Below are 27700 nucleotides of genomic sequence, written 5' to 3'. Positions count from 1 at the left end.
CGCACGCACACGAGCATCCTCCTCTAGTCCCCAGAACGTTGAAAATTGTGTGTGCGATAAGGTTCTTAGTTAGATGATTGGCAGGGGCCAGCATGCCTTTGGTAGATTTGTTTATTATTTTTCTCTCTCCTGCCCTTTATCAAATGATAACAGGGTGGCATACCCTTTAAATCAATGCAAACATGTTAAAACAATTAAAAACAATACAAAGAATTTAAATAAGCTAAAAACATATTAAATATGATTAACAAGTTGAAAGAGGTTTAAAAGACTAAAATAATGTGCATTAAAAGCATATGCATTAGCATTTTGAGATAAATCACTGAGGCCCAATGCCAGTTTTTTTTCTTGGTGCATAAATGAAACCAGACTTGGCACCAATCGGGCCTCCAAGGGAAAGGCATTTCATGATTCCTTATCTCCATGAACCTAGATCTAGAAGCAATGTGAGGTCAGAAATCTGCACAGTTATGGGCTTACTATGTATTCTTTGAAAGAACAGTTGGCAACATGCACTCTTTTGAAAAAAGTGCAAAGCCCTTTGTATTTCTAAAATGCACACAAACACACTTTAATACAAGATGGGCAAAATGTTCCATTTTGGAACATTTTTATAGCCACTAGCAGTCAATATTTGTTTGTCCCCAAATGCCCTCTAGGAGGCATGGTGCACTTTTTTAGGCCCAGGAGAAATCTTTTTTAAAAAGAAGTAAACAGGAAGTGACTTCTAATATCCCCCTGTTATAAAATAAACCTCTTCTGAGCCTAAAGTGGCTGCTGGTGGGCTAAAAACATAGCCAAATTCCCCCCTATCCCCTTTGGGGGGCATGGGGAGAATGATATCTTTTGAGGGGAATGTGGGGCATCACCTTTCAAGGTCTCCTGGAAGAGCTAATATAGCCAACAACCTTTCAATAATCGTCCAACTCATTTATTCAGTGGGGGCATAAATCTAATTCCTCTGCGCATCCAAAAGTAAGTAAGTACATGCAGATTCAAAAGGAAATTGTAGAAAGCAGACTCAGAATTGGGGAAATGAGAAAATGTAGAGCGGATTTAACCGATTTGTCTCTAGTTGGGAGTGTTGATAGCCAGCATGTGTCAAGAGCGTAGACTGCCTAGAATTAATTCCAGAAGGAATTTCAAAGTTGTTTGGTGATGTAGCCTTACCTGTTGCATTCAAGGCCATGTTTCTGTCCATCCATCTTTCCCTCAAACCACAATGCCTATGACTAGTAGCATGATAATGTGTATTCTTGCGGCAACGGAAAACATAGAAATTCACACGTAGACACCATTCTTCACAAGTAGCAATACAGATACAGGTGTCACCTACGTGCACATTCACATCCATTTGGCATGCTTAGAAAGCAAGCTGTCCATGCAGATTTCTCTTGCTGCATGTGCTAAATACCAGTCACAAAGGCTTGCTGAACATTCATATCAATTAAGGGATAATAAGGTGTCACAGAAAATAACCCTGAGCAAGCTGCAGTCATTGATGAAAAAGCTGAACTGCCACCGTTTCTTCACTTGACACAAGTTCTGTGTGAAGAGTTGTTCCTTTCCAATTCTCTAGCTGAATGCCTCAGGGCCATTATCCTAGTTTTCACTGTTTCAGTGATTGCTCAAAGTCTCATAGTGGAGATCGGGTCAAATCTAAGGTGCTCTGCTTTAGAATAAGGTCAATTTTCACATCATTGCTACTGCAATCCAAAGAGCTAAATTACATTTGCAGCTCTGATAAAAGATAAGAAAATGGAATCTATTATGAATGAGCACACTTCAGAGTCACACGGAGCTGTTTATCTGAGATGAGTTCTAGAGCACTACCAAGAATGATGTAATGTGTTAATGTGAATAACACAGTCAAGGATTTTTGAAAAAGAAAAAAGATCCCTTTGTGCTCTTGGTCTATCTCTTTAACAACATTTTCTCTGAAACATATAAGCACAATGGCACCGCTAGCTACAGACAGCTTGGAGACGATCTGAGGCACTACCGACGCAACTGAAGACCCTCAAGAAACACTCATTCGGGTGCAACAACAGCAAACTATGATTTGAATGCAAACTCCTGCACTTGTACCAACAGCTGAGGCTGCAGCCAGATACCATTTTAATTTAAACCATTTTTCCTCAGAGCAATAGTTTCAGTTAGCTCAGTGAGCTGCACGACCCAACCGTGGGCCCTCTGGTTGACAGAGCTTGCTGTCACTCTTGTAATGCACACAAGAGGGTGGAAATAAATGAAAATGGACCTTCTCAAACCTTCTTTCAAGTAAGAGCCAGCTAACTAACACTAACCTGCTTTGCCTGCTTGCGCCCCCATCCTGAGCAGAGTCCAGCTTCTCCCTTTCTGTTGAAATTGAGCCAAGTAGAGCTACCATCTTTTTTTGTTTTTTTAAGGAGAATAAAAGTCAGACCGTTGCAATGGGATGAGGAGAACGTCACTTCATGTCTGGTAGTGCTTCTGCAGTAACTATGAGTTAGGCTAGGATTTTTCTTTTTCTTTTGCATGTTCCTTCTATTCCCCCCCCCCTAAAATCTGATGAAGCCAATCATGCTCTATGTGAAAGGAGTATTCATTTGGAATATATTTCACTCGATGAGCTGTCATAACACTTTGCCCAAATTTCCTCTCTTCCAACTTGATCCAATTATTCACATTTAAATATAATGATATTACTATTCTGCATTATTGAATAATATTAGATACTAAGGCAGGTAGGTTCGGAAGAGGCTGGTAATATTTCACACTCCCACATCACCATTAGGAAGGGAGCTCATTAATCATTTAGCAAGACATCGCCTTACATAGGGCCCCTGTCAGCTGAAACTGAGCATTGCTATTTGAAAAATCGCATTTCATATTATCATCCACCTGCTGCTATGCCCAATTTAGCACTGAGCCTGTGCCACGTGTCCACCTTGCAATTAAAGAGACATGTGCGGCTTCAAATTAAAATAATTTGTTTCAAACCATCAAAACTAATCGGAGCGAGGGTGACAGCACAATTAAAATGCCCCAAATTTGGGGGAGAGGGAGGGACCCCAAATCTGCACCTCATCCAACATGATATCAAGAGAAATATGGGAGAGTCAGAACTTGATCTTATGTGCTATAGCTGGTGGTCCTAAGAACAGGATGATTTTAATGGGCAAACTGAAATTTTAATGAACTCTGGTTATAAAGCAAGGTATGTATCATAGGTCACCATCATCATGTTTGCTCCAGCATTCTGGTGGGTAATAGAAAGCTGCTCCCAGGATTAGAGGTGAGGAATAGGATTAGAGGTATTCTAATCAGAGAAGTATTCAGAGAATACTATCTCTGAAAAAAAGGCTGTGTTCCAATTCAAGGAGGCAATGGCATGTGTAAGAAGGTTATCAACTTGTCAACACTCTTGTATTGTATGGAAACATGAGAAAGAGGGCAATGAGATGGACACCCCCTCCAAGTACATCACAAGACACACACAGAGAGACATAGAAAGTGAGAGAATAGTGTGAAAGGCTTCTGAATAAAGTCCCTAAAGAAAGCATCAATTGGTTATGTAGAAACAAGGGGAAGAGGAATTTGGCTCTCAAGTAGGAGGCCCATCATATTTCACTTAGCAACTGGATTAAGTGAAGTCACAGAACTAGTTGGCAGGAATGGAAAACAGGATTCAAGTTGAATGAACTGTGAGCAAGGCCAGAGTAAGGCTTTGGGAGAAGGGAGAAAAGGAGTGAATGGTGTGTGTGTGTGTGTGTGTGTGTGTGTGTGTGATACAGTGCAAAAGTTTTGGATTTTATAAAAAGTATGTCTGCAAAAAGAAATAGGCAATATGAATATTAAAGGGCCAAGCGAAGGCCAAATAGTCCCCTGCCAGTTACTCTTCACTTAGATTACTATATATTGATATGAATATTTATTAGGCTGTGGTTGTATTAGCATCAGACATAGCAACATTACACTTTAGGCTGTGTCAGCGCTTCTTTTCAACTCCGTCTGGCAATGAATAGAAACCCTTTAAAGCTGAAACATATCAGCTAGTATTTCAGTCAAGAGTGGTGCTCGCTTTGCAAAATTATATCACTCCTCTCTTTTACAGAAGTCCTTAGAGATTCAGTATCAAACTACAAACTTGACCTAACAAAAAGTCTTAAAAAGTAATGCACATTTTGTGATGCATTACATGCTAAATAGTCTCCAGTGCAGAAGCCATGCATACAAGGACAGTGTGCCATACTTAATTTTTTCCCTTTCCTTTTAAACACTTACACTAGATATTCTAAGAGTGTAACCCAAAGGCCATTCACTCTCTTAACCGGTTCTCTAGGATCAAACTAAGGTAGTGACTCCCTCTCATTTTGTATGAGATTTCATGCACTGAAATCCCATAACCAGATACCCAATAGTAAGCCTCATTCACTTATACTAACCAAAAAATGTATTCATGTTTACTACACAAGACTTTCTTTGATTCACATTTTCATAACCAAAATGAGGGACAAATCAATAGTCCTTGAAAGATATAGCTCGAGGATAGATCTTTTTATTTTCTGTATTACTCTAGAGTGAGTCTAGCATCTCTAATCTGGATCAGCACCCAAGCATGGAGGAATAGGCCATGTTAACCTTCTCCTTTTGCTTTAGAACTGGTTATGATCCAGTTCTATTAATGGATCCCTGGTTTGCAATATCAATGGCAGGTATGGATGGTTCAGTTTGAATCTCCACTCTGGCCCCTGCACTTGCTGCAGAGTAAAAGAAGTGAGGTAAAAGAGTTAAAAGGGAGGCATTTATTTCTTTAGTTTATCTCCTGCCTTTCTCCCACTGTGGGACTCATAGTAACTCACAAGAAAATATAAAACAAAATTCTCTACTTCTTCATAGTTTAGAGGGCATGTTGTGCTGAGCAAAGTCTACTTGAACTAAACGGCTGGTGTTTTAAAACGACAGTTCATGACAGTAGACATTATCAGACAAGGGAAACTGGAAGTATAAGCCAATGGCAATTCGAACGCAATCATGTTATTGTGTGATAGACTACCACAGGCAATTTCGGGCAATGGGAAGTCGGTCCGAACGCAATCATGGGGTTTCACGTTATTGTGTGTTAGACTACCACACGCAATTTCGGGCAATGGCAAGCTATTTTTGGGCAATGGGAAGCCAGTTTGAATTCACGTAAATTCGCTGAACTAGCAAATTCATGTGAATGCGTTCTAGCCCCATTTCTTTTCATTTGAAATTAAGAGAAATTCCTCCCGTGTGATAAACTCCAGTGCAGCAGTGCAATCCTAACTTAAAGATGTGCCAACTGTAGGGGGTTAGGATTAGACACAAGCCTCTTCTACTAGCTGTGAGAAAACTCTTTTCTGCCAGCTGATCTCAGAGCTCTAGCAACAGAGCAATCTGTTGGCAGAATTGCTCTGCTAGTTAAGAGCACAATTTTAAATGGATAAGATGGTCAAAAACCTATTGAGTGAACACTTGGGTAGCTCAAACTGTGTTGAGTGAAAAACACCTCCCAAATGAGGAGTGTTGGAAAAGATGTAGAGATACTTTCCTCCTGGCCTAACTCTGTACCAGCACTTTGGTTATATTACTGGGCTGGAGGAGGTTTTCATTGAACACAACTAGGCTCCTCATTTGTCCTGCCTTCTTGGATTCTTCCACCAGCAGACTGCTCTGTCTGGAAGTCTCTGAGATTAGCCAGCAGAATGTGATTCTGTTCGCAGAAGGGCATTTCCCTTGACAAAAGGGCATTTCTGTTGGCAAAATAGGCATGGTTGTTGTTGGTTTGTGCCTTCAAGTAGTTTCTGATTTATGGGGACCCTAAGGCTACCCTGTCCTGGGGTTTACTTGACATAATTTGTTCAGAGGAGGTTTGCCATTGCTTTCCCCTGAGGCTGCAAAAATGCAACTCACCCAAGATCACCCAATGGGCTTCATGGCTGAACTGAGAATCCAAACCTGGTCTCCAACAATGCTCAAACCATTACACATCACTGGTCCATACAAAAGCCCATGCCTCATCTTAATCTCCTATAGCTGGGGCTGAGCTAGGAGTGAGTGAAGAGGAAACTGAGCAATACTACATCCAAATTTCCCATGGATAAAGCTACAATGGCAGTACAAAATTTGACAAGGGCAAAGATAATCCGAAATAATTTCCAACACTTGTAGCCCAAAGCAGGTATGGATTCAGTGTGGGTTCTTTTAACCTAGTAGATGCTTGATTCTTGGTCTTTACCCATTTTTGCCAACAAGGGTTATACTTGTAAGATGTAAAGCATTGCAATTCTATTATCTATGAAACCTTCTGACCATTGAGGAGTGCATTGAGGGATGGCCTCCAAGCTCTTGCAGCAGGACAATCCCCCCCCCCCGCCAACTCATGGCAGTTGCCTACCTTTGACTTAAGTCAATCAGAGTAACTGTGATTTTCTTTTTGTGAGGTTTTTTTTTTAAAAAAGAAGAAGGGCAAAATCCACCACAAATCTCTCCAGCTCAGATTCCCTAGGAAAATGTATGATGGAATAAAGTAAGAGCTCATGAAATGTGACTATGAATGCTCCATTTTGACAGAACTTGCACACCAGAAGTTCCCAATGGATCATGCCCATCTTTTCTAACTGCTTAAGATCAACAAGGTCACAAAAGTATAAAACAGTGTGAATCCCTTTTTCTGATTTTTTTAAAAAACGACTGTTGCTTTGGTATATTTATTTGAGGGATCTCCTCTTTCCTAACTACAAATGAATAGCATTATTTTATTCAATGTGCTGAACTAGAAGGAAATACTCTCTCTCCTGCTTTGATTCCTTCTCCTGTATTATTATACACCACATCCATCTAATACCCCCTCCCAATATAGTCTTCATAATAACATATAATCAATCTACTGTTTATTGTCATTAAGATGAAAAATACAATCTGAGTTTTCAAGACACTGCAAATATTAGTGCAATATCATTTCCCCTTTTATCTATGTGCCTTAAGGCATAAAAACTAATCCATCAATTTAAATCAATATGTTATTCATCCTGGCAAGTTCCACTGTCTGGAATGCTAGGTTGCTCCAATTATCACTGTTCCCTGTAGTTTTTCCACCACTTGTTCACTGTTTATAGTTACACTGAATACAATGGCAAAAGAACTATGGATTATTATAATAATAAAAAAATAAATTTCAATGAAATGCTTGCTCTGCTTGACAAATGAACTGATAGGATTATAAGATTGCTTTCAATATTTTCAATGCTATTAATTATGCTTTCCTATAATATTTAATTATTTGGATCTTTCTCTGACTCAGTGAAGTATAGACATATAATATGTAATCCACCAGATGGGGAAATGTAATAGTATACAGTGCTGTGCAATGTTGACTAAGAGACAAATTCAGATAACCTGGTAGACAAAGCAGATTTTTAAAATAAAATAAAATAAAATAAATGTTTTGGCAGACATTTACAAAATGGCTGTCAGGAAATGCTACCTTTCTACTCAGTTAGGTGTATTAGGTTTGATTATCCAAGAGTTTACATCCATAAGATTTATATATAGAATACATTAGAGCTTGAACATCAATGGAAGGAATCATAAGAACCTCCAGATGATGCTGGACTGCAACACTCAGCATTCCTCAGAATTGGTTGTGTTACCTAGGGCTGCTGGGAATTGCAGTACAACAACATCTGAGGGGTCCACATGATTCCCACCCCTCTACTATACTATTACTTGGCTATTCAATACAAAGAGATCCTGTAGCACTTTTGAGACTAACTGTGAAATAAGTTGTAGCTTTCTCAGATGCACGACCAAATCTAAGAAAGTTTATGCTATAAATTCTTTCACACTGTTAGTCTCAAAGATGCTACAAGATCCCTTTGCATATTGATATGCCAGAATAACATAACTATGCCTTTGAATTCTTGGCTATTTTAGCATTTGAAAGATATCATGTGTGGATATCTGCTCTGCTTTATGGATCTTAGAGCAGAAGTAGGACAGCTATATTTTGGGGATGCCCTAGCTCGGGATCCCCCCCCCCCATTCAGCAGAGAATTTGTCTACTCTAGAGGGACTGCAAGATTTCCAATGATTATGTGGTGAAATTAGACAAGAAGTTTTCAGAATGAGCATGCTGCTGAGCCACCCTTTAATTGCATCTTTTTAAAAACCCACATTTTAAGCTAGAGCAGCAGTTCTCAACCTGTGGGTCACGACCCTTTGGGAGTCAAATGACTCTTTCACATGGGTCGCCTAAGACCATAGGAAAACACATATTTCTGATGGTCTTAGGAACCGATACACTGCAATTTTATGGCTGGGGTTCACCACAACATGAGGAACTGTATTAAAGTGTCGTGGCATTAGAAAGGTTGAGGACCACTGAGCTAGAGTGACTTGAGTATCTGATCATGCCCAGACAACTACATTTATTTTGAGACAATATACTGTATTGTATACTGTACATAATGTATACTGTGTATAATGTATACTGTAAATATATTGGAGAACATACATACGTTTTTAATTAGGTGACCAGTTTGACACTGCATCAACAAATCTGTTGAAAAAGATTGGTTTCCTCTCTTTACTCAGAAGGCTGATTTAAGATCTAATTGTTCTAGCTCCATTTTTCCTCATCAACTTGGGAAAATTAGCACCAGTGCATAAAATACCAATCAAGTCCATATGTATGTGCCTTCAAGTCACCGGTCAATTTATGGCAATCCCATGGATTTCATAGGGTTTTCTAAAACAAGGAATACTCAAGAGGTGTGAAGTTGAAGGCTTTCACGGCCAGCATCCACAGGTTTTTTGTCCATTTTTCAGGCTATGTGGCTGTGTTCTGGAAGAGCTTATTCCTGACATTTCATCAGCATCTGTGGCTGCAACTCCCACCAACCCTGGCAGCACAGGCAATGATGATAAATTATGGAGATTGCAATCTGAAAATAGAGGGAGGGTCGCATGATTCCTGCCCTTGATCTGTAGGTGAAAGGAAAGATCTGCCCCTTGATAAAACAGAACCATGCTACAAATAAACTTTACAATCAAGTAATTTAATTGTAAATATTTCACCTCGCCTCCCCAGCCTGTATAACCTAACCCATGCATAGCTGTTTGCCTGTGTCCCTTGACACCATCTAATGTATCAGTAGTGTAATGGACTATAACCTGGAAAGATCTTTTAAAACATAGCACAACATAACAAGAAACAAAATGTGATAATTCTACATTTAAGACTACAGTGCATAGTATTCTCTGAGGTTTGGCTCCCGGACCCCCATGGATATCAAAATCTGTAGATGCTCAAGTTCCATTATATAAATGGGGTAGGAAAATGGTGTCCCTTATATAAAATAGCAAAATCAAGGTTTAGTCTTTTGGAATTTATTATTTTTAATCATATTTTCTAGCCATGGGTAGTTAAATCAGTGGATGCAGAATCTGTGAATACAGAGGGCCAACTGTATAACTTTGGTTCTCTATGCTGTTTTTTAGAGTGGAGAACAAATGATTGAACATGAAAGCTAATGTCACATCCAACTGTTTAGGCTCCATTGGCTATTTTTATTTTTCAATACTCTAGGCGAGTTGGAACTGTACTTATCCAATGAATTCATGGACAATGATGAGCACTACAGCAGAAGACATTTTGTCACATTTCAGTGTTTCTGCACAGATTATGAATATGTTAGAGACTTTACAGTTATACTCAAAGTGGAAGTAGGAGCTTTTATTTAAAAATGAAGTAGAAATCTTTGAAACCTAAAATATTGCATGTTGAACTTCTGGAATGTAAATGGGAGGAAATGACACTTCATTAGATCATAGTGCTGAGGACTGATTCTGGTAGCTATTTTGGCACAATTGATGGACCATGAGAAGATGACTCATTTGATTTGCAGGAATGGGACAAAATGTCTGGTAGAATGAATGAAGCAGAGAAAAGTTTTCACTAGCTTTATGAAATCTGGAAGGGAATTGGGGAATCATTTCAGAAGGTGCTGAGACAAATTTGAAAGCAGAATCATTCTTGATGCTGTTGACACTTCTCCTATATTGGCCTTTCATAAACAGATTTTTCAGGGGTTTCTGCTGTTTCCAGAAGCTAAGAACCATATTTTTCTTCAAGGTATAGGAAATATTTGAAACAACCTCCCTGCTTAAAATCTCTTTCAGTCCTCAAGCTTCAGCCCTGGTAAGATGACCCTACTTTAAGGAGAAAAAAGTAGAGCTTGAAAAGTTACTTTTAAAAAGTAAATTGTTACAGTTATAGCTCTAAGTCCCCACCCAGTAACTACTGTCTTACTATTATAATTATATTTTTGAACTTGACAGTTTAGTTTCACATTTCACAAAAGTTAGCAAAATAAAAATGACAAGCTACTGGCCTCTCATCCATCTTGTCATTCCCCAGACACCTATAACAAAGGATGAGACATCAACAGGCGGGAAAATGTGATCTAGCATTTGAATTATGCAATATCCTTCTTCCACCACTTAGCGGAGCAAACCTCTACCCCATGAAATAAAACTACGTTAAAATTTGGAGAGCCAGCATGATCTAAGTGGTTTAAGCATTGGACATGACTCTGGAGACCAGGGTTTGATTCTTCACTTGGCCTTAGAAACCCACTAGGTGAGGTTGGATGAGTCACACACTCTCAGCCCCAGAAAATACCATGACAAGTTTGCTTTAGGATTGCTATAAATTGGAGAGACGTGAAGGCACACAACAACAAAAACCTGGAAATTTAGAATTCCATTGCAAAAGAAGTGGCATTTTCTCTCATTAAATACAATTATTCTCCATCTGTTAAAAACAATTATGATAATTTTTGCATTATTCAGATGCATATTCCAGGTCAAACAACTTGAAATGAGAAGTCAGTGTACAACTCTCTGGATTCTGTGCAGCTAACTATAATTGAATATTTCAAACAAAACCACAATTTAAGTCCCATTATATATTTTAACAACACATACAGCCATTTATACATTAAGTCTGACACATATGGACCATCCCCAAAGTTCCAAGTATCCAATGAGATGCCATTGCATGATTTAATTGCAGGACTCTTCTCCAGCTGAATTGTACTACAACATTTGGATACAAATCTTAAAACCCTAAATGCAAAGTAAAAAGAGAGCAAAATCCAGTATAGAAGTTACTCTACAAAGAATTTAGCTTTCCCCCCCTCTCCTATGTACACAACTGAAGAGCTCACTACTTTATTCAAGGTGAAAGCCCTGGCAATTGCAGCTTCAGCTCTCCCTCTCCTCCTGATCTCAACCCGCAAATACAGACCCCTCCATAGGGTTTCCCTACCCACTGGGCCAAACCAATACCCATAGAAATTACAGCAACACTCAATCCATTTCCACTTTTGAATCAGCTAATCAGCAGTGCTACTGCTTGCTCACTTGGGCCAAGGAAATGGTCCAAGGAAAGACGTGTGCTCCCAGCACTTGTTTGTTGACATGGGTCCTATTGCCCATCACAAGCCTTGCTTGTGTGTCTGCATATTCTCTGGCTAGATCAGGGGTAGGCAACCTGCGGCCCGTGGGCCGGATGCGGCCCGGCGAGGCCTTGGGACCGGCCCCAGCCTGGTCCTGCCGTCGATTGCCGCTGGGACCTTTGGCGTCTCACACGAGGGGCATGGTGGGGCAATTGTCTATAGAAGCCTCAGAAACATGCATTTATCTTAACATTTTTTAAAAAATCAGCAATTTTTTTCGCATGTCCTCCATTTTTTATTTAAAAAGTGCCCTCCATTTGAAAATTTTGTCCTACATTTGTCCCGGTTTATTTATTTATTTAATTTTTAAAAAATTATTTATTTTTTGGCTTCGGCCCCCCAGTTGTCTGAGGGACAGCAATCCGGCCCCTGGCTCAAAAGGGTTGCCTACCCCTGCCATACTGTAATCTACTGTAATTTGTCAGCTGTAATATCCTCCCATCCATAATTAGATAGAGTGCTCCTCTATCTCCAATGTCACCACATAGTATCTATGAGTAAGGTTGTGGCCCCCTTCACCTTCAGTGTGAAATCAGTTATCACCATCTCACACTGGGCAGTAATCTGCAGTGTTTTCTTCTTTGCAAAATATTTATTTTTATAATGTTTACATTTCTATTTTCTCTCATAATATTTATTTAAATGCACATTTCCCCAAAACTTAGATTTACAATGTCTGGTTTGATATATTTAACCTCCAAAGACTATGCTGTAACATTCAGAAAAATGTGAAACCTAGCATAGAGCTGAGTTCCATTCTGTATATTAATCCAAGAATTATAGATCAGCTAACTTCATATATTAATCTTCTTCAAGAATTCTTATTCTCTGTATCTTATATAGGTCGTTGTTACTATATCGGTCAAAGAAATGAATAGCAGAGGAGCAGAGAGGTTATTTATGAACAGACAATTAAACTATGAGTCCAGTTTACAAGTCATTATTTCATCACATTTTATGGGTTCATGAACTGTGCCTAGCAGCTTTTGCTTTTGAAGGCAAATTTCTTCCTCATAATATAAATCTGCATGGCTGTTTCAGCATCAAGACATCTCGTATTATGTCTTTTGTGAGACAATATGGAATAAATACATTTCTGATGCATAATCAAGCATCTAGCATTGCCACAGTAACAGAGCAAAACTAATATGGTTTTGTACACAAATTTGTACACACTTAGATGTGAATCAGCCTAACTGAACATATTGGGGATTGTGAAGTCAAAGGCTTTCATGACTGGCATCCATAGTTTTTTTGTGTGTGTTTTTCGGGCTATGTGGTCATGTTCTAGAAGAGTTTATTCCTGACGTTTCCTGACTAAATAAGCATTTGGATGTGTTTTGGAAAGGTATGCGTTTTTCTATGTGAAGTTTTCAGATGTATACATGCATATTTTCTTGCTCCACAGAATGTACCAGAATTTCTGATATGTACCAGAATTTCTGATATTTATGGATTTCTGTTTACAAAACAATGTCAGTCCATATTCATTTCTGGCTGGTGTGGAGAATAATCTGCCTTAGCCAAAATTGGATGTAGCAGAGTCTTCATGCATTGCTTTTGACATGTATAAATCACATGGAAGCAAGTCCTCTTTGAATGAATGGCATATCTTTAACTTTACAAATAATAGGGTGTCATCCATTCAGAATTAAACACATAAGGCCCAGCTCCAATTGCTAATCCTAGCTACAGCATATCAATTGAACAACTGTAATTTATATAAGTATTGTGTTGCCATTCAGCAACTAACAATGTGTCTATGCAAGTTGAGACATGAAAGAGGATTTAAACAATGCTAAATAATATTTGTTTCAGCTGAAAAGTTAAGCATGTCCTTAATTTATTTCCCATTGAAATTTAGGAAGCTTGAAAAGTTCCAGTGTGGCTAGACTGAATGCAAATATATAGACTTGGGAACTATTCTGAGGCAAAACACACGAACACCTTCAGAAACCACCACCACCATGCAGATTTTCCTTAGAAATTTCTTTCAAAATCTGACTGACTCAGCAATACTGGTTTAGAGAGAGCATGGGAATGTTGCACTTTCCCGTTTCTTATAACTCCAAGAATTCCCTAGCTAGAATGTAAGATCTCTTCAACCCCCAAAATATTAGCTACCTCTCATGGAATCACAGTGTTGGAAGAGACCCCAAGGGCCATCCAGTCCAACCCCCTGCCATGCAGAAATACACAATCAATGCATTCCCAACAGATGACCATTCAGCCTTTGTTTAAAAAACGCCAAAGAAGGAGACTCCACCAACTCCAATGCAGTGTATTCCACTGTAGAACAGCTCTTCCTCCTGATGGTGGAATCTAGCATCCGGAGCAGCAGAAAACCAGCTTGCTCCATTTTCAATATTTAAAGATGTCTATCGTATGACCCCCTTACCCTTCTCCTCTCCAGGGTAAACATGTCCAGCTCCCTAAGCTCCTCTTCATAGGGCATGGTTTCTAGAACTTTCACCATTTTGGTTATCTTCTTTTGGACACACTCCAGCTTATCAATATGCTTCTTGAACTGTGGTGTTCAGAACTGGACATATTCCAGATGATATGACACATCATCGGTTAGACTCTTAGGACAGTCAGCTCCCTGCTACAGTTCATAAAGACTGTATCAAGCCGAACAACAACAAAAAATCACTATGGGTTTTTAAAAAAAACAACAACAGTGCACAGATCATATACAGTAGTCCCTCGGGTTACGAAATTAATTCGTTCCGCCGCTCCGTTCGTAACCCGAGTAATTTCGCAACCCGAAAAGGCTAGCGGCTAGCGCTGGAAAGCCGCTAGCCGCGCTTTGCGGTTTGAATTTCGCGCCGAAAAAAAATTCGTAACCCAAAAAAAACATCGTATCCCGGAACAGTTTTTTCCTATCTATTTTTTTCGTATCCCGGAAATTTCGTAACGCGATCAATTCGTATCCCGGGGTACCACTGTACATGCCTTCTTCCTCACACTTTATATTTATGTGGCACTTCTCTCCTATGGAAGTATTTAAATTTTAATTAAAAATATTATTAAAAGTATTGATTTTTTTTTTTTTTGCAATAGTATTATTCTCTATTCAAAAACTATCTTACAGGCCCTGCAGAATTAGTAACATTTAATAAAAAGGCATATGCATAAATAGTCCTTGAAAACTTATCAAAGTACATGATTCATTTAAGATGAGACCAGCTAACTAAAGAGCATTTGTCATGTTAGATCAGCAATATGAAAGAACTCCTTTATTGTTAATTGTGTTTTTAGAAGAAATGAGACAACCCAATCTATGTATATCATTACACTAGATAAATTTTGTTATAAGATAATAAAAGTGTTGATCCTGTCAACTTATGAAAAATATATAACATAAGCAAAGTTTAGTTAAATAAAATTCATAAACATGTCAATATAGAAATCCTCAAAATTATCCTAGTTGGACAAAACTTGAGGCTGTTTTCTCACTGCCCACAGCAAAAAATTGGTTGTGGTAGCTATGCTACTCTGCTTCATATCATACTGAAAAAAAGAGATTAAAGTCTAAATCAGTTGTTACTCTCAACCAGAGTAGACCAATTGAATCAAATGATGAATGGGTAAATCAAAACCTCTGTAAATCCCATTGATTCAATTAATCTGCCCTAGAACCTTCTAAAGTGTAATTGAGGCTTCCCGCTATGCTCCCATCATGGAATCATTTGCGGGGAAACCAGGAGGAGCCATTTCCTGAATAATGGGATATCCTGTTAATAATAATAATAATAATAATAATAATAATAAATCAATACTCCACCTTCCTGTAAACCACAATCCGGGCAGTTATTCAGAAAATGGCTCCTCCTGGCTTCCCTATGAACGATTCCATGACCAGAACATAGCAGGAAGCCTCAATTCCACTTTAGAAGTTCCATGGATGGTCACATCCCTGGTGCTTCCACAACGTTTCTGCAACATTTGGATGACGTTTCGCTCATGTGCGATAAGGTCCCTAGACAGGACTAGCAGTGGAATTTAGGCTGTAATATTTGGGTGATCTTCCTGGATACAAAGTAATTAGTGGATGAATGGGCTTATTATGAATATCTCAATACAGTCATCCCTCCTTGTTTGCAGAATTCCTGTCTGTGGTCTTGAATTTCTGCAGACAGGAAGCCAGGAGGGACAAAATGGTGTGCACAGCTGTGGTATGCCCATATGGCTGCATGCGGGAGTGTACAGCTATTATATCCAATAGGGCTTGGATATTTGTAGGTTTTCTGATTTGTGGGGTAGTGGTAGTCTGGAACAGATCCCCCACAAATTGGGAGGGATGACTGTCATATTTACAGAAAAGGAAAACATGACATTGTTTCAATTTCTTCTGAAGTACAAGGACACTGTATGTTTGAATAGATTATCTCTCTAAACCTCCCATTCTAGAGAGCTATAGATACCATATTAAAACTTGGAAGAGTTAATGCCCTCTTGTATTTAGGAATTTTCAATTTTGGGAAGTATTTAATAAGAAAACTAACAGAAATATCATAAATGCCAAGTGATAATGGAAGACAAGTCTTATTTGCTGCTGAAAGTGAATTTTGAAAGTTGATATCGTTAATCGTTATTTGATTATACCAGACTAAGCCTTGATATGAAACAATATCAGAAGAAACAGACAGAGCATGCTATATAAAAACTGGTATATGCTTTTCCATTCGTGTACCACCCCATGTTGAAATGCAATAACAGAAAAATAAAGACAATGCAATATACCCACAATAACACAAGACCCAGTGGTTAGTTCATTATTTCAACTTCCATTTTTCTGGGCTTAAATACATAATGCAGCAGACAATCCCAAGAATCATCTCAAATGGGCATCATCATGTTACGTCTGCTTTTGTAGAGGTCTTGGTGCCATGATGCCATTTTTGATGGTGACTCAGTGCAAAATCTAACACTTTACTCATACCACAAACCATATAGAGTGCAAGCAGTGCCAACATAATTAATGTTGGTTGGGTACCCAATGTTCAATGAACCTGTGAATTAGCACTTGCAATGATACCAAAGATGGCAAACACCAAATACTTTATTATTGTTGTTGTTGTTAAGGAAAAAGTACTTACATATTCTTCATAAGGTTCATGTGCTGGAGGAGGGGGTGGTCTGTAACCGGGCACTGCTGGTACTCCTCTTGTTCGAGGGGTTGGAACGCCCCTGGCTACCGGAGGGACTGGGAGTACTCCACGTGTCACAGGAGTTCCTCTTGGTGCTTGAGCTCCTCGTCCAGGGGGTGGAGGAGGAATTGCATTCCCACGTCCCCTGAGAAGGAACAGGACATTTGCATTACTGCGAAGGGAAACTCTAAAGACAGATCAATGTTATTTTTTCCCATTTCTATGCCATCTTTCTCTCAGAAAGGGAACTGAGGCCACACACAGATAAAATTGTTTTAAAATTTTACAACAAAAATTAAAAACAATTAAAATAATCTAGTTCAGTGATATGGTTTTATTGTGGTAATTTTATTCAGGGTGGGTGGGTGAGGGTTGGGGGGATTCAGGGGTTTGTTTTGATTATTTTGTATAGTATTAACCTCTGTTGTTACCCGCCTCGATCCCCAGAAGGGAAGAAGTGGGATATCAATAAATACTTTAATTATTATTATTATTATTATTATTATTATTATTATTATTATCCCCAAACTTTGATGTTCTAGACATTTTTCACTTCAGCTCCCAGAATTCCTGACTGTTGACTAAGCTGGCTTAGACTTCTGGGTAGTTCAAGATACCTCTAAGACCAAGGTTTGAGAACTACTGATCTGGTTAAAAAATATAAAATTACATTAAAAATGCAAAAGTTGAAAAACATAACTAGAGCACACACCATGTTTAAAAGCCTCCCTGATATGATTGTCTATTTAAAGCCTGCTTGATAAAAAATGTCTTTGCCTGCAGGTGAAAGGAAAGTGGGAAGAGTGCCAGTCTAGCCTCCCATGGAAAGGCATTCCAGAGGGTGGGAACAGCTACTAGGAAGCCTGTCTGTCTTGTCTTCACCAAGTGAGACTGTGATGATGGCGGGATGGAGAGAAAGTGTCTTCTGATGATGTTAGAATTCTTGCAGGTTCGTATGGTGAAATACGGTCTTTCAGATGGCCTGATAGCCTTTCACACATAGCAGAACATAATAGAACTTCCATTCTGGCTGTTTTTGACACACTGCAGAGCTGTTGCCACACTGCAGAATTAATGCAGTTTGAGACCACTTTAATTGTCATGACTCAATGCTATGGAATCCTGGGATTTGTACCTTGTTATGATTACCAGGGCTCTCTGACAGAGAAAGGTAAATATCTCACAAAGCTACAAGTCCCACAATCCCATGGCATTGGGCCATGACAATTAAAGTGGTGTCAAATTGCATCAGTTCTACAGTGTAATTACTTTTTATCTTATTGAAATGGTAGTGGTAGTCCTGTCTAGTCATAGGGCCCTAGCAAGTGGGGTCAGCCCTAGCCAAGGCGCCAAGACTAGTGGATGGCTGAAGGCAAAAGGGAAAAAACTGGTATCATTAATGCTGGGATTATGCATAGAGAAAGGGGAAGAGGTGGCAGCAGTAGCAAGAAGAGCCTCCTGTGTGCTCCTTTGCCATCAGCTCCTTTGCCCCGGCTCAGGGCAAGAGGAAAGAAACCCAACAAACACAGCCCAGATCTCCCTCTAAGCTTTGTATTCTACCAAATTCACAAGAGAAGAACAGAGAAACACAGAGCCCTCAGAGATTCTTTGTCACCTACCCACAGGCCAGGCTTTGTAGAGGGTCAGCTTGCTGCAGGACTTACAGTTTAAAGTAGGGATGCATATAACATCCAATGATGTTTTTATGGCACTAAGCCCTACCAGAATCCCTAAATCAATCTTCTTCTGCCCAAAATATAAGGAGAATTGCTGCTCCTGGAAGCCTCCAGGTGTAACAACTTACCTTTTAAACAGTTTGCAAATGGTCCCTGCACTGGTTAGCAGAAAAAGTAATGACTTTCGAGAATCAGAAGTGGCATTCTGGCCTATTTCTGATTTTGGGGTGTAGCCCTGAGAGATTTGGGACATGGACCTGCCAGAGTTGCCCACTACAGATTTAAAGGCCTGGCTAATGCAAAGCCTGATGGGTGGATGATCTTCAAAGACCCCAAGGGCCCTGTGTTCCTTCTTGGAAAAATGGTGGCCACTAGAGTTCACCAAGAGGTCTGGCTGTGCTTACTCTTTTCTCCTCTTCTCCATCTCCCCATTTGCCATTTATCCCTTTTCTTGCTTCCTGTCTTGAGCCAGAGGCTGACATGTTGGAGCTTTCTCTTGCTTGCGCTATAGCATCTCTCTGATGTTGCATCACCATTGGAACCTCACCACTTGGAGTTTTAGCAGTTCATACAGAAGATCAGGCAGCGCTCCACAGCCTGAGGCTTCAGATAAGGTTTGAAGGCTTGGAAACTCTAGGCAAGGCCCTCCATCCAACCTCAGAAACCTTTATGTAATTTCTTTTGCTCAGCTTGTTGCCAGCTGTGTAATTTCTTGAACTGCATAGATCTTGCAGTTTCATTCACATGCTGCTTGCATGTAGATTTGATTGCTGCAATGTACTCTACATTGGGCCTGCTTGGAATCTCCAGTTGGTGCAAAATGCAGTGGCCAATGCAGTTTTGGCTTCTCAAGACATACAATGCCAATTCTCTTGTATTTGCACAGGATGTCAGTTGGTTCCAGGGCACTAGTTAAAATGCAAGTTATTATTATTATTTATGGTATTTATATCCCGCCCTTCAGCCCTAAAGGCTATCAGAGTGGCTTACAATTATTATTTTAAAAATATTTCACTGTCTAAGTCTTTTTATTCATCTTAATGGTTGGGTGAAAAATTCCTTTCAGTTAACTTCTCCTGGTAAGACTTTTCTCAAGTTCAGAAATTTCTTCATATTTGAGACAGAAAGAGTTTGAGTTTTTTTCTTTGTTTGTTTTTAAAATGCACATGGAATAAAGAACTCAGGGTATATCCACACTGCAGAACTGAAGCTGTTTGACAACTCTTTAACAGCCATGACTCTATCCTACAGAATCTTGGGATTTGTAGTTTGGTGAGGCACCAGAGGTCTCAGACAGACCAGGCTGGATACTTTAGAGTGCTTAGAAGTTTTAAACTCAAATGTCTAGGATGGAATTCTTGTGTATGCAGCCATCTTGGTATTGAATTAGAATTGCCACCTCTTTGGTATTTTCCCTCAGAGCCTATTCATTTTAACATTTCTATAGGAGCAAAGGACAACATTGTCCTCTCCATGCTGGGAATAGCTGTATCAGGATCAGGGGATTTTGATTCAGTTTGCTTTTGAAGAATTAACCAAATTCTGAAATTCCTTCATATAGCCATGATTAACTTCAAATGTAAAGAATTTGAATGTGGGAAACACTGAAAAGGGCAGATTTTCCCATCTGTTGTACTTTTGCTGCTACACTGCATTTTTTTTAGCCTTTTTGTCTTCGCAATGTTTTTTATATTGGCTCTTTTAGTATCTGCTGATTTTAATTGCTGTTCTATTTGTTTCAAACTCTTTTATTGCTGGACTTGTAATGATTTTTGTTGTTGTTAATTGTACATCCCTCTGAGAGCATCTAGCCATAGGCTATTTTTAAAAAAACCAATACAAACAATAACATTCTGATGAGATAATGCATTTCAAACATTATCCAGTTGTTCTGTCTACTTTTGTGCTGCTATTAAATATTGTATCTGCTTTAGTCACATTTTTTTTTTAAAAAAATTGATTTCTACATTTTTAGTTTGGAAGCTATTCTTGCAGGTTTTTCAGTCAGCTGGAAGATGATCATTATTTTCTAGTATAAACCAAATAAATAATAAACATATTAAATTGCAGTATGAGCATTACAAAAAAAGCAGAAAGAATAATTTCTCTCAATACTGGAGAGAGAGAAAATACCAATACAACTTTATACAGAACTCAGGAGCTTTCACTGATTTCATCAAATTGGTGTTGGAGATCCAGATTCCATTGCAGAGCTCACTGGAAGATCTTGGGCGAGTCACTATATGCAGCCTAATATACCTTTTGGGGGTTTATTGCAAAGGTAGCCTTTGGAATCAGGCACATGCAAGACACCAGGTAATATAATAAACAATTTCTTGTTGAAAACAACTCTTGATCATTGAAATAATATTCCTAATACTGTTGTTATGATTTTGATGTAACCTTTGTCATACTTAAAACATGTCCATCTATAGTGTTCTGAGTTCCCTTGGATTTCCTGCATATTGATTTAACCTCAACTGAGCACTCTTTTATTAAAAACCAGTCTTTATGATTTTTGGTTCTCTTTACCTTTTCAGGAAAGTCAGTATCTGTGAAGTATTAGTTAGACTGTATTTTCAGCTTTGTGACTTTAAAGTGAATACTAAAGGTTCAATAAATAATAAATGTCATTTGTGCATATGCATGTGTGTGTGTGTGTTTTACTAAGAAAAATACTTTATTGAAATTAATTTCATTCTTTCCATAAGTGACAAGGATCCCCTCTGCATTCAAGTCAAGGATGAAATACAAGTGTTTTTCACATCTTCATTAAGCATAATTTAGTACCTTTTCAAATACAGAGATGAGGGGTGTATAGAGTCAACTAGAAAGTGGGTTGTTCACTAGGAAATTGATTCAAAACATAATAAAACTGAATAATTCATTTTACTTTAGGTTCAAAGATTCCAGTATTTTTTGCAACATAGCAAAGAGTGGAAGATAATTTGACTTTAGTTTATACATATACTGGACAAGGAGGGAATATTACAAAGTTATAACAGCTAGTTAAACTGGAGAAAAATGTTGGCAGTAGAAGGAAAAGATGAATTCTGCCCAAACATGGCAACAACTGCAATTTTTTTTTTAAAAAAAAATACTACAGAAACAATATGGTAAGTAAAATAACCCTGCAAAGTTTCAGTTGAGGTTTCCTGGTCTGAGTAAGAGAATTACTGCCGAGTTTGGAAAGTTATAGCTAAGGGGAATCAATAGGATGATATGCTCAGGCCATTTTCAACTGAACAGTGTTAGCTAGGATAATGTTCTGAATTCAGATCATTGTTTTCTCACTCCTTGATTATAGATATCACTATATTCATTTTCTTAGAAGTAACTTGCCAGGCTCTCACTTGAAATAATAAAAGGCTGAATCTAATAGTCCCTATAAACTGACTTACATGTATGTGAAGACCATGGTCATACTTGATGTCCTCACTACCTGGGCATTCACCGTGTCCCTGCACTGGACATTACACATAACTATGGGTTTATACGTATTAGCAAATTGCATAAACTGAACCCTGAACATTGAGATTAAGCGATTTATGGTTACTTATTTTGGAGTTACTGAGTTAAATCAAGTTGTTGATCCCAACAAAAGTAGATGCACTGAATCAATGGAACTTAAGTGTTAACAAGCCCAGTGGATTTAATGATTGTACCGTATTTTCCAGCGTATGAGACGACCGGGCGTATAAGACGACCCCCAACTTTTATTATAAAAAAATAGAGTTTAGGATATACTCACCATATAAAGCTACCCCTATTCCTTAGAAGCCAGCAGCCGGCCGTGCATGCGCAAGCCAGCTTCTAAGGGGCCTCCGGAGGCCCTGTTGAAGCCGGCACAGGGCTGCCAGCTCCCCAGGCCTCCGGAGCCCTGAGAAGCCGGTGGCCCAAAGAGTGTGCGTGCCGGCTTCTAAGAGGCCTCAGAGGCCCCTTAGAAGCCGGTGCGAGGCTGCCGGCTCCCCAGGCCTCTGGAGGCCTGAGAAGCTGGCGGCCCCAGAGCGCACGCGCTGGCTTCTAACGGGCCTCCAAAGGCCCCTTAGAAGCCGGCACAAGGCTTCTGGCTCCCCAGGACTCTGGAGGCCTGAGAAGCCGGCAGCTGAGCGCGCGCCCCCAGCGTACAAGACGGCCCCCGACTTTTGACTCAATTTTAGAGGGTCAAAAATTCGTCTTGTACGCTGGAATATACAGTACTTTTGGTGTGATTAAATTTGATTTAGCCTGATCTGTATAAGCAAACAGCATTTCCAAAGCATGAAATTTAGGTGTGCTACATTGGGCCAGATTGGTAGGTGCACCCAAAATCCCTCATAAAGATAGAACAATATACATTGTATGCTGACAGACATTTAAAAAAGTAAACTGATGCTACTGTGAAACAACAATCAGGATGATTCCCTATCAACATATATGACAGATTCTATAACTTCCTAAGAGAAATAGCTCAGATACTACACACTGCAGAAATAAACCAGCTTGAAACTGCTTTAACTGCCCTGTTCAATGCTAGGGAATTCTGGAAACTAGTTTTTTCAGCCTTTTCCATCAGAGAGCTCTAATGCCACAATAAACTACAATCCCCAGGGTTCCCTAGCATTGAGTCAGGGCAGATAAAGAGGTATCAAACTGTGCTTCTTGATCTGTCACTTCACATGAGAAATCAGGTGAATGCAATGGTCAAGAGCCTATTATCAGCTTTGGCTGATACGCCAGCTGCGAACTTTCCTGGAACTAGGGGACCTTGAAACTGTAGTACATGCACTGGTAACCTCAAAACTTGATTTTTGCAATGTGCTCTACATGGGGCTACCCTTGTGCCGAGTCTGGAAACTGCAACTGGTACAGAATATGGCAGCCAGGTTGATTACCGGTACACCCAGGAATGATCATATAACACCAATACTAAAGTCACTCCACTGGCTGCCTATTAATTTTAGGGCACAGTACAAGGTGTTGGTTATTACCTTTAAGGCCCTACATGCCTTGGGCCCAACTTATCTAAGGGATCACCTACTTCTATACAATCTGTCTGTGCTCTCAGGTCCTCTGGGAGGAATTTTGCAGCCTATAAAGACCAAATTGACTGCAACCTCCCAGAAGACCTTTTCTGCAACTGTTCCCAGCCTGTGAAATGGCCTGCCAGATGAGACCCTTCAAATTACCAATCTAGATAGCTTCAAGAAAGCTGTTAAGACAGATCTCTTTCGGCAGGTCTTCCCAGAATAAATTACTCGACCATTTAACAACATGTTGTTGTATTCTTTTAACATTGTAAGGCTGTTTTGATTGTTTTAACAAAAAGCGGGGTAGAAATAAAAGTTTTATTATTTATTTATTTATGATTATTTCTGCAGTGTGTTTTGGACCTCAATCTACCAATCACTGTGCCTTTGTAAATTCATTGAGACTGATCACTGCATGTTACAGTGCATATGCAAATAATTACATTCTTGGGTGGCAGGGGTGGGGATGTTTAGCACCTCTGGATTATTATTCGACTACCACTCCAGTCGTGCCATGACCATGCTTTTTGAGGCTCAAACGAATCAGAATCTAATGCTATATAAAGGACCCTAGTGTCCTTAGCCCTGTTCTGTTGTACTTAAATGTGCTTAACGTAAGTTAAAACGGTTATTTTGTGCAATGATATTCAGCTATAACATAATAGTTGTGCTTGGTCTAAACAAGGTTCCTTATTATTCTAAAAAATAAAGCCAAACACCTAGGATAACATATTTCAGGATTGAATTTGTGCACACGTAGATACTGGAAATGTTTAGACCTATGAATATTAAATGGAAAAGTTCCAGAGTTTCAAACATGTTAAGAGTAATGTTAATTTACTGGATTTTAAAAATGATAATAACAGGAAACATTGCACTTTAAAAAAATAACAAGATTCTTATTCATTAATTTTTGTGTGCAACAAATGGAGATTTTTGTCTTCTCATTTTGTTATCCTTCTACCTTATCCCTGTTTGATTATAGGAAATGAGCTTTTTCCTTTATAGTCCTGGAAGAGTTTACAAGATTCTGGAACTTTCTTGTGCAATGGGCAAAGTTTTGCATGGAACAGGAGCTCCAATTTGCAGACTGGAAAGATTTTGCATAGGAGAGGAATTCTGGTATGACTTCTTGTTTCTTTAAAATAATGATTAATGGTTAAGGCAATGCTTTTTTTTTTTTTTTTTAAATCCTACTAAACCTAATACAACTGAATTAGAGTTTTGACCTCACTCATTATTAACAAATCAAATAAAGGTTTTTTTAAAAAAAAATTACTTTAGAATTTCAAAATTTCTAGGAGAATTAAGGCCAATCAACACAGATGACAGTATATGGATTCAGGTGGAAGTGTTTACATTTGTTTACATAAGACCCTAATTATATTAAATGTCGCCAAAAGCACTGAAAAGCCATCTCTATTTGTTCATTCATCTCATGGCTAGTTATGGCCACCGATGGTTTGTGCATTTAATAAGCTATATTTTAACTTCCCAATAGCTACATCACAGTTGCTGTTCAATGAACAGGTAGGAACAAATATACAGTATAAACAAAATTTCCACATCCCACCCACTTTTCTGAATTGTGAACCATCTGTGCATTTAAATCACATTGCTAGTACCTAGGAGTGTAGCTTTTATACAGCTATTTTATGTTTCTTGTTTTTTTTTTTTAAAAAAAGGACAAACCAACTGACCTTGAAGGTGCTGCAGGGGGGACCCTGATCCCTCTTCCGCGAATGCCTCTTCCACGAGCCGAATCCTCTGAACCATTTAAATATGACAATTCTCTCAGTTGCTCTTGACGGATTTCATCGTTATAGTCCTAGGAAAAGGAAACAGAAGAACACCTGTCATCTACACAACTTGGATCTCCTTTATTTCTCTCTCATTTTTGAAATTTCAAAATAATTTGCATATTTTCAAAAAGACATAAATTAATCTTCTGCTTAGGAGGGCTTTTGCTTGTTAAGGTTAAAAGCAAATATTTTGTAACTCTAAAATGACATTTACTGGCTACACCATGAAGCCAGCTTGTTTAAATATAAATAAAGCCGGCTGAATTCAGTAAAACTTTCTTGCCAGTATGCTTAGGTTTTCATAAACTGTCATTAGCCTGTACTCATGTATGTAAAATGTGTAAACTGTGCAAATAGTTATCCAGGAAAGCAAAGAATGCATGGATACAGGGCTGGAATTAAGTCCTCTTGTTCTACCTTCAGTCTTCACATCTTGTTTGCAAAGGGACCTACACTTTTATATCTGGATGTGAAAAATCAATATTTTGTTGAATCAATTACTTCTAGAAGGAGGGAAGGAAGAAAATGGATTTCATATTGCCTAGTTGGCCAGGTTGTACCTAGATTCTAGCTATTCAGAATCCACCTGGGGCTCCTTTGTACCATTGTTTTTCTTTTTTAAAAAGCAAGATCTGGGTCCAACTCAGGTGGGGTCTGCATGGGCCAGAATACTCCAAGAGCAGCTCCAACCTCCGCATGACCTGGAACCTTTGGTTGCAATGCCAGCTGGCTGTTTGCATGTGCATTGTTGCCCTGTGCCACCTGGTGGCATTGCCACCACATCAAGTTCCTTTTTGAGGTAAGAATGAGGTGCTCAGCATCAATCACATAGGTGGATGCCTCATTCTGACCTCACAGCAAGTGACGTGATGCCACTGTAGTTGTATTGTGCAGCATAGTGGGATACATATGCCAACAGCCAGCTGGTGTTGCAAAAGAGGGGTCCGAATCTTCAGGGAAGATCTGGAGCAAATAATGAGTTTTTGAAAACTACTGTTATACCCCAAGTTTGGTGCTGAATTGGCTGGATGTCATCCAAACTGTTTGCACTAGAAGTGGGGATTGGACTCTGTGTGAGCTGGACTTCCCGTTGAGAGGATGTGAGGAGGACATTTTGTTTGGCCCATGCAGACAGGGCCTAAGTCAACACATTTCCCTATTAGTCCTGTCCTACAGGTGCCTGTAGGGTTACTTATCTTACACTTACACCGCTGTTTTCTCAACCCCAGTACCAATTTCAGTCGATCATAGCTAATCAGTCCCACCACCTTCTACTCCATCCTAAATTCAGATCTTACTCTCCTCCCATGCCCATTATGTTCCTATGCTCCTATGTTATATACCTAGGGAATGGTATACAGTGGGCCCTTCCCTTACACGGGGATCTATTCCAGATTCCCCCACATAGGGGGAATTCCATGTATGCTTGCATCCCATTGAAAACAATGGGGGTGCATGCTTGCAGTGCTGTATGGTGCACGTGCCATATCTTTTATTGTCACACAGCTTCAGTGTAAGTTTGAATACATGTACAGTGCACCTGCATACAGCGCGAGCACACTGTATAAGCATGAATAACACTTTATGTTGAAAAAGAGGTAGAGGGAAATTTGCATAAACCTCAACAACTTGCAACGGAGTCCTGTTCATGTCTATATTCAAAAGTCACACTGTGTTCAGTGGTGCATGCATCTATTTAAGTGGGTATAGAATTCCGGGGTTGCTTTTTTTTTTTAACAATGATATCAGTATGAGAATCCAATACAGCAACATCAATACAAATGTTATGACTGTCAAACATCGGAAACACCAACTATATATAACAAATATGTATAACATATATACACACACACACACACACACACACACACACACACACACGACATTTCCCTGCATGAATAGTGAGAAAACAGCTTAAGCAACCCATACTAATTAATTATAGTTTAATTCCTTTGGATTAACAGAGCTAATTTAAAAACGTCTAAACAGGAGTTAGGTCCATTATTTTCATGCATATATTTTTTTAAAAAAAACATTTGAGGGGACAAATATATGTGAAATTATTGCATGTGAATTATTTAAGAACTATTTAAGAAAAGTCTTTGGTAAGATGAAAGATGTTTAGGTGTTTATGTGACAATATGTTTGTATGTAATTTATCTTGATAGATTTATATGTTTAGGTGTATGTTAATAGATATTATATGTATTATATGTATTTGTTTATAAAACAATAAAATTTATTTTAAAAAAAGAAAAGAAAAAAGAAAAGTCTAATGATCTATTTTCTGAAAAGCAAAAATGGGCACCTTTCAAGAGTCTGGGGTTCATTCTTGCCATGTTCACAGACTTTGGTGGGCCAGACCCCATCTGATCCTGCCAACCCTCCCAAAGTGCTCCCAAATGGCCAACTGAATCCCCAAGAGAGTTGGGCAAAGCTAGTGGTGGGTTGAAGTTGGTCATGGGGAAGTTGCTCTAGGTGAATTTTCTACGGCCGGTATGTGTGGCCCCCATGAGTCACACTATGCTAAAA

The 27700-nt window shown here is 39.0% G+C and overlaps 1 protein-coding gene and 1 long non-coding RNA gene across 8 annotated transcripts in view; one reads left to right on the top strand and one right to left on the bottom strand.

The window, feature by feature from the left end:
- Positions 1-27700, bottom strand: part of KHDRBS2 (KH RNA binding domain containing, signal transduction associated 2) — a 506442-nt gene that overhangs the window by 164377 nt on the left and 314365 nt on the right. For all 7 annotated transcript variants that reach the window (XM_042445276.1, XM_042445272.1, XM_042445275.1 and 4 more), the window contains exons 5-6: positions 25067-25194; positions 16631-16826 (exon numbers count right to left, since the gene is read on the bottom strand). In XM_042445276.1, the coding sequence (XP_042301210.1) occupies positions 16631-16826; positions 25067-25194 (324 nt within the window). The remainder of the gene's footprint in view (positions 1-16630; positions 16827-25066; positions 25195-27700) is intronic.
- Positions 701-25187, top strand: LOC121919067. The gene is made up of 3 exons (XR_006101389.1): positions 701-975; positions 24352-24488; positions 25052-25187. It is a non-coding gene; the product is annotated as an uncharacterized LOC121919067 (long non-coding RNA).

This window comes from Sceloporus undulatus, chromosome 1 (genome assembly GCF_019175285.1).
Source record: "Sceloporus undulatus isolate JIND9_A2432 ecotype Alabama chromosome 1, SceUnd_v1.1, whole genome shotgun sequence".
Classification (NCBI taxonomy): Eukaryota; Metazoa; Chordata; class Lepidosauria; order Squamata; family Phrynosomatidae; genus Sceloporus; species Sceloporus undulatus.
The sequence above is the reverse complement of the archived record's forward strand: the minus strand, read 5'-3'. Positions and strand labels throughout refer to the sequence as shown.